The sequence below is a fragment of the Plasmodium cynomolgi genome, chromosome 13, assembly GCF_000321355.1.
Source record: "Plasmodium cynomolgi strain B DNA, chromosome 13, whole genome shotgun sequence".
Lineage (NCBI taxonomy): Eukaryota > Apicomplexa > Aconoidasida > Haemosporida > Plasmodiidae > Plasmodium > Plasmodium cynomolgi.
Genome location: NC_020406.1, coordinates 464,950 through 477,877, shown reverse-complemented (window position 1 = coordinate 477,877; position 12,928 = coordinate 464,950). Strand labels below are relative to the sequence as shown.

At 46.4% G+C, this 12,928-nt stretch overlaps 3 protein-coding genes across 3 annotated transcripts in view; 2 read left to right on the top strand and 1 right to left on the bottom strand.

Moving 5' to 3' along the window:
• Positions 1–511: 511 nt before the first annotated feature.
• On the bottom strand, positions 512–2,119 carry PCYB_132010 (DnaJ domain containing protein; the record flags this gene model as incomplete). The annotated part of the gene is made up of 4 exons (XM_004224225.1): positions 512–794; positions 1,002–1,268; positions 1,471–1,572; positions 2,014–2,119. 4 exons carry the CDS (start codon positions 2,117–2,119, stop codon positions 532–534), a joined length of 738 nt encoding a protein of 245 aa, XP_004224273.1. The 3' UTR covers positions 512–531.
• Positions 2,120–5,870: 3,751 nt separating this feature from the next.
• On the top strand, positions 5,871–11,017 carry PCYB_132000 (DNA replication licensing factor MCM8; the record flags this gene model as incomplete). Its single annotated transcript, XM_004224224.1, has 6 exons — positions 5,871–5,916; positions 6,191–7,401; positions 7,438–10,122; positions 10,272–10,347; positions 10,652–10,695; positions 10,958–11,017. The coding sequence occupies 6 exons, from the start codon at positions 5,871–5,873 to the stop codon at positions 11,015–11,017; spliced, it is 4,122 nt and encodes a 1,373-aa protein (XP_004224272.1).
• A 1,183-nt stretch (positions 11,018–12,200) lies between these two features.
• Positions 12,201–12,928, top strand: part of PCYB_131990 (hypothetical protein) — a gene marked incomplete at both ends in the record, with an annotated part of 4,510 nt that continues 3,782 nt past the window's right edge. Inside the window, one exon of the mRNA XM_004224223.1 lies at positions 12,201–12,827. Within this exon, the coding sequence (XP_004224271.1) occupies positions 12,201–12,827 (627 nt within the window). The remainder of the gene's footprint in view (positions 12,828–12,928) is intronic.

The window sequence follows — 12,928 nt, the reverse complement described above, 5'->3', positions numbered from 1 at the left end:
TTTTTTTTCAAATGTAGAGTTGTAGGAAGCAATTCGGAAAAGGAGCTTTGATGAGTAACATGGACAAGTGGCTAATTCTGGGTGGGCCGTCTCTGGTAATATTATTTATGGGCAACATATGCAAACTGCTGAATAGAATGGATGGGGCCGGAGCGGGAGCACCTTTGCCACATCAAAAAGGAGTCGTGCACTTGCGCGTGCGCCCATTTAGTAATGAGCACACATGCACGTATATACACGCACGTATATACAAGCACGCATATATACACACGCACCCCTCCGGGTTCTATTCGCATCCACATTATGTTAATTATGTACACGTACGGCGGATCAGCAAGGGGGGAGGGCATCATTCGCGCAGGCACAACAAGCCCGGTGTGCATGAAAGGGGTGGGTCGTTCACGACATGTAGATGTTTTACCATTTTGCCGTTTTGTCGTTCTACCGTTTTGTCTTTTTTTATTTTTTATTTTTTCCCCCTTCGAATGTTCCCTACAGGGGGCCAAGCGAATTCTCACCTCTTGTTTTGTCTCACCTCTTGTTTCGTCTCATTTCGTGCGCTGGGAGCTGCCTGACGTTAACGTTCCCTCGCCCGTCTTCCTCACGCTCCGTCACCGTCCTCTCGATGGTCCCGTTGGGCAACGTTTTCACAGTCTCGATTCTTGTGACTCTCTTTCCGTTAACGACGGAGGTCGTCTTCGACGTTGATGTTTTTACAAATCGGTTTTTAAATTTGCCTCCGTTGGACGTTGAGGTTTCTACAGACGTGAAGCAGGAGCCTCCATCCATGAAATCTGGCCGGGAAAAAAAAAAAAAAAAAATGAGCCATTGGTTATGCATATATAAAAGGGGGGGGATACAGCGGAGTAGGAATTTCTTTGTCCATTTGTTCCATTGTTCTTTTTTTCCTTTTTTTCTTTCTTCCTTTTTTTTTCCCCCTTGTATCGGATGGCCGGGCGCCGCTTTGCACAGATTGACGCAACTCCGCCAAGCGCACTTACTGTCAAAGTTGGATGAGCCAAAGGAGATATTAAAGGATGATCCGAAAAAATTATCGAAAGGGTCATTCGATCTTGCCATTCTTCCTCTTCGTTTGTCACCAAATGAGGAACCCATGACTTCACTAAAAAAGGATTCATTACCAAACGGAGTAGAATCTCCAAAGAACATTTCAAATATCCTTTGAGCATCATTGAATCCGAAATTCTTGTGGAAGTTGGAAAACTCGTCATTTTCGTCCGGCATGTAATTCTCATCCGTTCCGTACACTGCGGAGAAAGGGGTAAGGGGGAAAGGAAGAAATATCAAATATGAAACAAATGTGATCCAGAGACAGGGTCAAACATGTGAATCCCTTCTGTGAATTAGAAAAAAAACACATGGAACTTATGCATGGGCATTTATTCCATCTCTCCATTTTCCATCTCTCCATTTTCCATCTCTCCATTTTCCATCTCTCAACTTCCTTACAGTCATATTTTCTCCTTCTCTTGGGGTCGGACAGCACTTCGTAGGCCTCCGAAATCTGCTTGAACCTCTCCGTAGCCTCGGCCTTATTGTTTGGGTTCTTGTCTAGAAAAAAAAGGAAGAAAAACACATTTTTTGGTTTAGCATCCACTTTATGTGTCCCTTGGAGGGTGGCTGCATTTCACTTTTTTGGCCTATGCGGTGTGAGCAGCCTAGGCAGCATACACGAAAAGAACCACATATATGTGCACACATTCCACCCAGAACTGGTATAACACGGTGGGTGCAAAAATGGAAAATCGGACAGGAGCAACAAACGGGTGAGCGCTTCCTCCTCAAGAAGTTAACAGGGAGATACGCTCGACATGCGCGCGAATCACGTGATGCAAAAGGGATCTACAAAAAAGGCGTCCCTCAGAGAGGGGTGCCAATCGGCTGTCATGCGGCTGTCATTCGGCTGTCATTCGGCTGTCATACGGCTGTCACTCGACTGCCACTCCACTGCCACTCGACTGCCACTCCACTGCCAACCTCGAGTGGTCTTACCAGGGTGCCACTTCATGGCCAAGGTCCTATACGACTTCTTGATTGTGCTTAAGTCTGCATCTTGAGGAACCCCTAACACTTCATAGTAATTCACCCGTTTTGACATCTTCGCCCGGAAGAGCAGCCAGCCTTCCCTTTCGCAAAATTTGAGGATGTAAAAAAAAAAAAGAAAAAAGGAATGATATCCCAATGGTTCACTTGCTGATTATACAAAGTATAATTATCTTTCGTATGGGGGTGGAGTGGCTAAGCTCTTTTTCTCATGTATTTTTTTAGCATATGGAAAAAATATGTTCCTTCTTGGCGTTTTTTATTTTATTTTATTTTATTTTTTTCATGCGAAGGATTAACAAAACCGTTAATTATTTCGTACGGCTACTTAGTATGACTGTTCGTTCGCTTAATTTATTTCGCTTCAAATTGTTCTCTTCTCTTCATGTGGCTTCGCATAAAACTTGGCTTTTTCCCGTTTTCTTTTTTTTTTTTAAATAAATTAAATGCGCATGTATAAAGATAAGCAAACAAAATGAAGAAAAAAGTACAATGCCCAACGTTCATTGGGAGGATTTTTTTTTTTTTTTAATTTTCAAAATGGTGAAAGGACTTACCATGCATTTACCACTTGGGAAAAAAATGGCAATATGGCAATGCGATTTAGCTGCGTTAAAAAAAAAAAAAAAGTGAGCGCGAGGGGTATGGAGGTTTGGCCATGTGCCCGCACGTGGGTACATATACATATACTTACGGCACGTGGCATATCCCCCGTGAGGACGGTTCACGTTGCTCACGCAATGTATATATATGATGGTTCGAAGGGCGCTGCTGCCTGGCCGATTTCATTTCCCCCCCTCCGAGTGTATATATATGCGTACACTCCACATGGGTACACTCCATACGGGTACACTCCATACGGGTACACTTCACATGGGCACACTCCACATGGGTACACTCCACATGGGCACACTTCACATGGGCACACTTCACATATGCGTATGTACGTGCCTGTACGTAGGCCTACGCATGTACTCATTTGTGCATAGTTCTTGGCATGCACTCATGTGTGCTCGTACTCGTGAGGGCGGTGCTCTCTTTGACACGCGACATGACCACGGTCCTCTCTTTGGCACGCGACATGACCGCGGTGCTCTCTTTGACGAGCGACATGACCGCGGCAGCGCCATGTGGCAAGTGTGTTGCATTTCTCCGCATGCGGGCGGGGCAACATGAAAAAAAAGTGTACGCCGCCAATGCGTAAGCGTGAAATGGTGATAATGCCTATGCCTTCGCCACATGTGCGAACCTTTACCCCCCCCAAAAAAAAAGCAAAAAAGGACCAAATAGGAGCGAGTAGGCGACATGTATACGTATGCATTGTATGCCCTTCCCATGTGGTTCCCTTCGTACATGCTCTCCTTTCCTCACCTTATCAATTTCACCCTGCTAAGCGACATGTTTGAGGACACTTCGTGCAAGTGGGATAATAATTTTTGCAAAGCCGAGATCGCTCTCACTGTACCATGTTTCCTCTAACGCTGTTTTTTCCCGTGCCATCATTGGGACAACGAAATAAAAAAAAATTTCGCAAATGGTGTGTTTAGTGCCAAATGTTCACCTCAAAGTGGAGGGGGAGAATCAAACACGAGCTGCAAAAAAGGCACAGTTACATGATACGCACTCTTTTCCACTGTGCGATGTTGTTCCACTAGTCAAATTATACACATACAATGAGCACTTTGGGGTGAATATACATATGTAGGCGTACTTGTGGGCACCTGTTCTCCCTGGAGAGAGGGAAGGGGGGGAGGTCCTTTACCCCCCCCTCCACTTCATGAGGGGCTCCCCGCCTATGTGCACCCACAAGCTCGTTTTTAACCCCTTTAACGTGCGCACATCGGGGAAAGCAGCGTTTTAAAGGAGCCTTTTAAACAGAGCAGTGCTTTGGTTAAGTGTGGAGCGAAAAAGGAACACACTCCCCGTTAATCATGCGAGCAGCTTGCCAACAAAGGGAGACCCCGCACGTGCACCTCGTTATTTTGTAAAAACACAACTTAGACAGAGAGAAAAAAAAATTGCCACTTCTGAGAGAAATGTTTTTTTTTTTTTTTTTTGCCTGACACAAATGGTTGCCTCCCTGCATCGAACCCCTTCTTGATATGTGTAGGCGACGGGCTGTGCCAAAAAGGTAGGAACAAATGCATGCATATTTGTGAAAGCGCTCATATGAATAATCTAACACGTGTGTAATTACACGCGTGTAAAAATGGGTACGATATGATATGGAAAAATTATTGTATAAGGAGATCATATTGGGTTACCCCCCTGCCCCTCCTGTGCCAAGTCTTCCATTCACTAAACCTCCCATCCTGTTCATTGTTCCTTTTAAAATGATTTAAAAAAAAAAAAAAAAAAAAAAAGGGGAAACACTCCCAAGTTGTAAAAAATCCAGGGAGATGTTTATCCCTCTGGTAAGTTTCCCCAAGTTAAGTGATAAAAGTAGAAAATATTTTTCACATGGAATACCTAAAGGGAGCATTACTTGGGGGTGTAAAAAACTGGCAGTTCTTTGGAGCACCTTTCCATTTGGGGGCGATGCCCAACGGGTGCAGAGCGGAAAAAGTGGGTTGAAAAAAAGGCAAACAGGAGCGGCGTAGTGACGCTGAGTAGGCACGCGGAGTAGCCCCACAAGTGTTCACCGAAGAGTAATTTCTCCACCGGCTGGCGAACGGCTTAGCAACCGCGTAGATACCTTCCCTTATGAGGTTCTCCTTACCCACCTTCACACCGCCCTTTTTGCGCCTCTGCTAGTCGAACAGAACGACTACTCCCCATTGGAAAAATAAAGTAGCATTCCAACATGCTGTGTTCTTTCTTTTTATCCTGTCAGGAATATTCCCCAAAAGGTTATCACATATCTGTAGTGTACACAATGTGATTCGCATTTTCTCCTATTTTTACTTTGTTCATCTAGGTGGACCATTCAATTCGCTTTTCTGTTCGTGGGGGGTATGAACCCAACCCACTTGGCGGAGGGATGTCCCTCCTTTGATGGTTACGAAGATGTGTATGCAAAAAAAAAAAAAAAAAAAGGATTTTAAAAAGATCACCCCATTTGTATGTACGGATAAAAGTATGGGTAAAAGGAAAAAAGATAAAAAAACGATCTGCATGTATGAGAAATCATTATGTTTGTGTATGCACAAGTATGCTCTTGGGGCACACTGGAAATTGTCCACTCAGCCCAGGGCAACCCGTTCGTTGGAGAAGGAGATGCATATGCGCTGTACACATATGCGTTGTACACATATACGCATGTAACTTTACAATTATGTATGCACAGACGTATACTGAACACCACGTGCCATTTTTTTTTTTTTATCTCGTAGCAGAAAAGAAGACGCGCACGGTACGCCACCGCACCCCTACCCCCCTGTACGTACACACATACAACTGGACAAGCCAAAATTTTCGCTGCATCCTCTCAAGTGTATAATTTTTTATAAAGTGTTTATTTTTTTTTTTTTTTTTTCGAAAAATTTTGAAACAACTTCAATGAAGAAAAGTGCTACAAACATTTCGGATGAAAAAATAAATTGTCTTTTTAGCAAATCATCATGATAACTTTGTGCAATTTATTTATTTTTTTTTTCTCGTGTATGATCGAAGAATACAATTCACGCTGATGACGAAGGAGGGACTGCTTTCGATGTTCATGTATGTAACGTTCCCCACGCAGATGCGCCTCTTCAGCGGGAAGGACTGACCCCAACAGAGGAAAGAAGCAAAAAGGAGGGGAAATAAATAAATATATATATATATGTGTGTAGGAAAAACTGAGCACCACTTTGGACGAGGACGAAATGGACACCCTGGTGCACCTTTACTTTAACCAGTCGGAGCTGAATGGTAAGACAAGGGCGGCACCCCACCTGTGAATTGGGTGCAAACATCTGTGCATATGCTGCTATACACCTGTGCATGTGCTGCTATACACCTGCACACATGCTGCTATACACCTGTGCATGTGCTGCTATACACCTGTGCATATGCCGCTATACACCTGTGCATATGCCGCTATACACCTGTGCATATGCTGCTATACACCTGCACGCATGCTGCTATACACCTGTGCATATGCCGCTATACACCTGTGCATATGCTATATACACCCCCCTGGCAGACGAGGTCAAAACGCTGATTCTAAGCTGGGTGACCTTCTTCAAGAATAACTGGAACAGCCTGTTTAACGTAGACAAGGAAATCGTCCTCAACTTGGAATTTTTCCTGGACAACAAAAAATTGATAAACAGAAACGCCCCTCCGAATAATGAAGTATATTTACACGAGCTGAAGAAAAATCCAGAAATCGTTTTGAAGTTCATGAAATTGGCTCTGCACTTGCTGTTGTGTAAGATGCTAGACATAGAAGCGGTGAGTACGGAGGAGGTTCCTGTGGAGGTGAGTGAGGGCATCAGGTTCGAGGCCGCCTTGGGGAGGGATGATGTGTGCAGCACGAGCAGTGACAGCAGCGGGGGGCACAGCAGCGACAGTGCGAGTAAAATCAGGAAGGACAAGCTCACAGTTGGCACTCAGCTGCGTGGCATTGCAAACCATCTCGGCGGTGGCGCTGCAAACCATCTCGGCGGTGGCTCTGCAAACCATCTCGGAGGTGGCTCTGCAAACCATCTCGGCGGTGGTGCCTACTTCATGGGCGGGGGCCACCTCGGTATCCGATCCGCGGTAATGCGCACCGCCGCCGCCTCCCCCCGGAGCCCCTTCATCAGACGAGACGAAATCAGCGACTTCGAAAATGACGATCCCCTAATCAACGAACTCAAGTGTGACCGCTACAAGGAATCAGAATTTTTCAAGTCCTACTTCCTAACAAATAGAATCACCATCTATATATACAACTGGAATAAGCTAAACAAATTTGAAAATCTAAAAAGTGAAAAGGTTAATCAACTCATATGTCTTCGAGGAAGCGTCTTAAGAGTATCCCCCATCCAACTCCTAATCACCAAACTTGATTTTATTTGTGATAAATGCAAAGGAATTATCCAAGTAGAATTTACAGATGGAAAATTTGATACCCCAAAAAAATGTCCTAACCCTAATTGTGATAGTCGGAATTTCCATCCAATTAGGGAATCAGCTAAATCGATAGAATATCAAAAGATTATCCTGAAAGAAAATAAAAAAATTTTAAGTAGTATGAATGAAATGGGAGATTCCAATGTAAAAAATCTAACAGTTACTTTGGAAGTCTCCAAATTCTTTATAAATTCTTGTGTCCCAGGGAATTATGTCGAAGTTGTAGGAATACTCAAAGTCATCTCATACAATAATAATTATCTAATTAATGGGAAAAATTCTATATATAATATGTACGTAGATTGTCTTTCTATTTTCCCCTTATCATCGAAGAAGTACCTGAATAACAGCTCCTTCAATTTCGAGAAGGTCAAGGAGACAAAGAACAAGCTTTACAATTCTCTGCTCTGGGAGTCCTACTTTGATAAAATTGAGAAAAAGATGCTCCTCTATTCTTGTGACGAGAAGGGTGCAAATGTGGATAAGCTGGATGGGGGAAAAGAGGGGGACCTCATTGGCAGAGACCAATCAGCCGCTACTCAGGGGGACTCCATTGGTAGAGACCAATCAGCCGCTACTCAGGGGGGCCCCGTGGGAACAGACCAATCGGCCGCTACTCAGGGAGACCCCGTGGGAACAGACCAATCGGCCGCTACTCAGGGAGACCCCGTGGGAACAGACCAATCAGCCGCTACTCAGGGAGACCCCGTGGGAACAGACCAATCAGCCGCTACTCAGGGAGACCCCGTGGGAACAGACCAATCAGCCGCTACTCAGGGAGACCCCGTGGGTAGGGAGAAGCCTCCCTCGCTTGGAGACACCCCAAATGGAACCCACCTGAGAAGCCTAACCCACATTGAGAACAACGCAACACCTGTTTGCACTAATGATTACAGGCCCCTAGGAGGGGACAATTATATCGCCACTAGCGAAATAGACATTAAGGCCAAAACGAACGTCTCCTTTGACGCAAGTACGGTGAATAACTCCATCGAAATGAATACCTACGAGGCGCTAATTTGTGCAGGCATTGGTGAGATGCTAAGCGAAGGTGTAGCTACCACTTCGGGGGATAGCCAAAACGGGGTGCCTCAATTTGGTGATTCAGTAGAAAAGGCTTCCACTTCGAACGGGGAGAAAAGAAACACCGGGGAAGACCCCCCTACGGTAGGAGATACGAACAGAGAGACCTCCTCAATGTTGGAAGACCTCCAATTGGATGACGACGAGCTGTGCATGTACGGGGATTACATCGATGAGGAGAGCTTGGGGGTTGAGCGGAAGAGGAAAAGGGGGCAAGGCGATTACGGCGGCGAGGGAGAGACGGGAGAACTTGGATGGACAACCCACCCCAACGGGATGAACCAGGAGTGCCAAATAACCTGGCCAAGCGGAACGAACCAGTTGTGGCAGCCACCCGAACCGGGGCAGCCATCCGAACCGGGGAAGCCAAACCAACCGGGACAGCCAACCGAACCGGGGCAGCCACCGCACCCTGGACAGCCACCGCACCCTGGACAGCCGCCGCACCCGGGACAGCCGCCGCACCCGGACGACCCGAACGATGAGCACCATTTCAACCAGAACAAGCAGTTCGACGCGAAGGTCCTAGAATTCCTGGAAGACATGCACAAATACGGAAAGAACAAATTCTACCTCCTCGTAGCCTCCCTCTGTCCACGTATCATAATGAACAGTTATATAAAGGCAGGCATGTTACTCAGTCTCCTCGGAGGAAAAACGATATATGATGAGTACAAGCAAATAAAAAGGAGAGGAAATATACACAATCTACTCATAGGAGATCCAGGATTAGGAAAAAGCAGAATTCTTCAGTACGTAAGTAACATCATCGAAAACAGCTTATTCATTTGTAGCACATCGACCAGCATTAACGGATTAACTGCATGTGCATTTAAAGACGCCACAAATAATGAGTACTCCCTGGAAGGAGGTGCACTAGTTCTATCAGACAAAGGCATATGCTGTATCGATGAACTGGACAAAATATCTCTAACTGATCAGCAGTCATTTCTTGAGTGTATGGAAAGTCAATGCATTAACATAAGCAAAGCTGGGATCGTATGCAATCTCAAGACCAGGTGTTCCATCATTGCGGCATCCAACCCAAAGGAAGGAAAATACAACTACAATAAAACTATTTTTGAAAATATCAAAATTCCCTTCCCTTTGTTATCTCGGTTCGACCTAGTCTTCTTATTAACGGATAAAATGTCGGAGGAGAAAGATTACCGGATCTCGAATTACCTCATTAATTCCAGCTATGATGCGCAGGGGAGAAGGAAAAAAAAAAGAAGAAGAAAGGAACGGGAAAGGGGAAGGGGAAGGGGAACTGAAAGGGGAAGTGAAAGGGAAAGAAACCCACAGGGCACACACAAAAAAGATGCTCACAAAAAAGGTGTTCCCAATGAGGATCGGCCGGGTGATCATAGAAGCCATGCTAGCAATGCTAGCGATGCCAGCGATGACAGCGATGACAGCGATGGCAGCGATGGCAGCGGTTGCGACGATGAGGATATGTTTTCCCTAAAAAATGACCTGCTGAACAAGTGTAAACAAATCGATGAACGCAGCTACCTACCTGTCGAGCTCCTCGGAGTCTTCATAAAATATTGCAGGAAATGTATTTTCCCCACTCTATCCGATGAAGCTAAAAAGTACATAAGAAAATTTTATCTGCATTTACGAAGTCTCTCCGCTACACATAGTCATATAAGCTCTCCCATCACCATAAGGCAATTGGAATCCTTAATTCGTCTATGCCAAGCCAGGGCAAGGGGGGATCTTTCGAATGTCGTAACACTGTACCATGCGAAGGAGGTCGTGGAGATTTACCAGAAAACGATTTTCTACCCTTCGTACTTGAAAACGCTCAATTTTAGAGAAAAAACGGCCAGCAGGATAAGCAGGGGGAAGTCGGCCGCCGCCATTTCGAACGTATTCAAGGAGGGCATCATTCAGCTGGTGAAGCAGGGCGAAAATAAAATTTTCAACAAGGTGGGTTCGCAGCGGTGCGCACCGCAATCAAGTGGAGAGGCCCTCCAGTTGGCCTCTGCTCGGAACGTCTTGTCGTAGCTACCAGTGCCCACCGTTTCACTCCCCCTAACGATGATACAGTACTGTGCAATTTTTTTTTTTTTTTGCAGGACCTGCGTAACCTAGCCAAGACGGTCATCCTCTCAGCGGAGTCGTACATCTCGGACGAAGCGTTAATTCACTACTGTAGGTTTTTATGGCTGCGTTCGTGCTGTTTGTGTGATGTGTGTCCTCCCGCCGTGCAACCCCTACGGCTGTCTCCGTTTAAGCGAAACTGCTGGAGAGCCCCTTCATAGTGTAGCATGTACCCAAACGACGGTGGAATTCTCCATGGCAGACACGTGAACATTGTTGCCAAGGAGGGGGGAGGGGAGTACCTCTGTTGGGGCCGAAGTAGATTGTTGCTTTCCCCCAGTCTTAGAGCTCACCATATGGAGACTTCAATTTATGTGCTCAAACACATTTTCGCTTTTTTCCTCCTTCTTTGCAGTGAACAACGAAGGGTTTATTTTGTACAAGGGTGGCTACTGGCAGGTGGATCCATTTTACCTGTTGTAGTTGGTGCACAGGGGAGCGACCCGCACGGATTGTGCGCCTGATGCGCCGTGGGCTGTGGCGAGGAATAAAAGGTAAATGCAGCAAGTCAAGTCGAGGCATTTCCCGGATCTCCCCATTTGACCGATGTCTTTAACGCCACCAAGATCAGCGCGATCAACGAGATTAGCACTTCCTCCCATTCTCTGTATGGTCTAGCTGAATCTGAATCCCCATTTTTTTTTTTTTTGTGCATATGTAGGGGCATCTTCTTATGCCCCTGTGTGCTGACAGCCCATATAGCTGTTGCCTGCTCACGTAGAAGCGCCATAGAGGCGCCATAGAAGCGTCGTAGAGCGCCCCTTTTTGAACGCGTTTGAAAACAAGCCTATTCATTCGTTTCCCCTGCGTTTATGTTTGCCTCTTTTAAAAACTGCGCCATTCGTGGCCTCTTTTTTTTTTTTTTTTTTAAATTTGTTTTTCGCTTCTATCGCACGTAGCAACGGTATAAGCGCTGTAAAGGGTATCATAAAAATAGGTAACCATTTTAAGATAGGTGAAGCGAAATGGATGAGGAGGAGAGCCCCCCTGGGAAGAGAGCCCCCGTGGGAAGAGCGCCGAATATACGCAAACGCAAGGTCGCCGCTTCTGTCCGTGCTTGCGGACTTTTTTCCCATTTTGGCATACCTGCTGCTGTATCGTTTTCTTTCATAAAAAAAAAATTACTTACCATATGAGGGGTTCGCCAGTCGACACGAAATGATCGATCAACGAATGGGGCACTCCATTTCGTTTGGAAGATATTGCATGAACAGAGAAAGAAAAAGTAAAAAAATGAAAGAAGTGAATAATGCGGCTTTTTGCTCACTCGTTGCATGAGGGTGAACAAGTTTTCTCACGCGAAGGTCGGTCGGTTGTTCCGTCGGTTGGTCCATCGGTTGTTCCGTCGGTTGGTCCATCGGGTGGTCCATCGGGTGGTCCATCGGGTGGTCCATCGGGTGGTCCGTCGGTTGGTCCATCGGTCGGTCGGTCGAGTGTATGTGTATGCCAGCTTGCCCTACAGCTTGCCATACAGCTTGCCTGCATGCCCAAGCACGCACGCACGTATACCACATAAGCACGTTTTTACGTCATGCTTGCATCTCTGCGAACGACTTATGCGTAGTGACCCTCCTCTCCGTTAAAAGAAAACTTATTGCCAACTCTTTTTCCGTTATTTTCGCACCCCCCACCCCCCGTTGTAATGATCCTCCGTTACATGTAGCCCCACGTTGGCTTTTATTTTCCGCCCCCTCCTCCTCCAAGAAGTAACCGTTATGAGGCGCAAATGAGAGGACAGTTACGCAGCCGTGCCCAGGTATAGCCATCTGAGCGGTCTGCGTCTTCCCCGCACAGGTTCATTTGGGCACAAAAAAAAGTTACCTATACCAGGAGGAGTACGCGCTCGGACAACGCTCGGATTGCGCGGCCCCGCCGTCCCACTGTGAACACAGCCCAGCTAAAAAATGGCGCGGCAGCATCCACATGGCTCGTCGGAGAACCTGCTGGAATACGCCCTTCTGGCAGTTAACCAGAGTAGGATTAACTGCGTGCAGAAAAATGTCCCCTTCGAGGAGTCCTACCTGATCAAGAAGAAGAAGCATGATCACCTCCTAGACCTGAAGTTTTGCCACCTCAGGCGGGGGTCAGCTGCGACCGATTCGTCGACTAGCGCAGTTGGTGGTGCTGGCGAAGATGGCGAAGATGGCGGTGAAGATGGCGGTGTAGTTGGCGGTGTAGTTGGCGGTGGTAGAGCTGGTAGCCCGGCTTGCCACCTTGGCAACCTTGGCGGAATTCTACCCAGTTGCAACAGAGCAAGGGGGCGTGGCCACAGCAGCGCGTACTTCATCCTGAGACAGTGGTGCGAGAAGTTGGGCAAGGGCGACGGCGCATATCGGGAGGGAAATCTGAAAAGAGGAGACAACCTGAGCGAGCACAGGGATGAACTCAACGGGGGAACAGGACCAAGCTGCGAGAGAACACACCTGTTCCCAACCAGCTACGTCGTCTTAGGGACACATCGACACGGAAACAGTAGTGCTCCTTGCTCATACGAAGAAATGACGGTGGAAATTCCCAACTATGACGTCGAAGTAGATGGGTTTTTTGTTCAGATCCATGTCGACCCAAATGAACAGGACATATTCATCCTTTCAAGCAAAGAACTTATCCTCATAAAAAAAAAAAAAAAAAA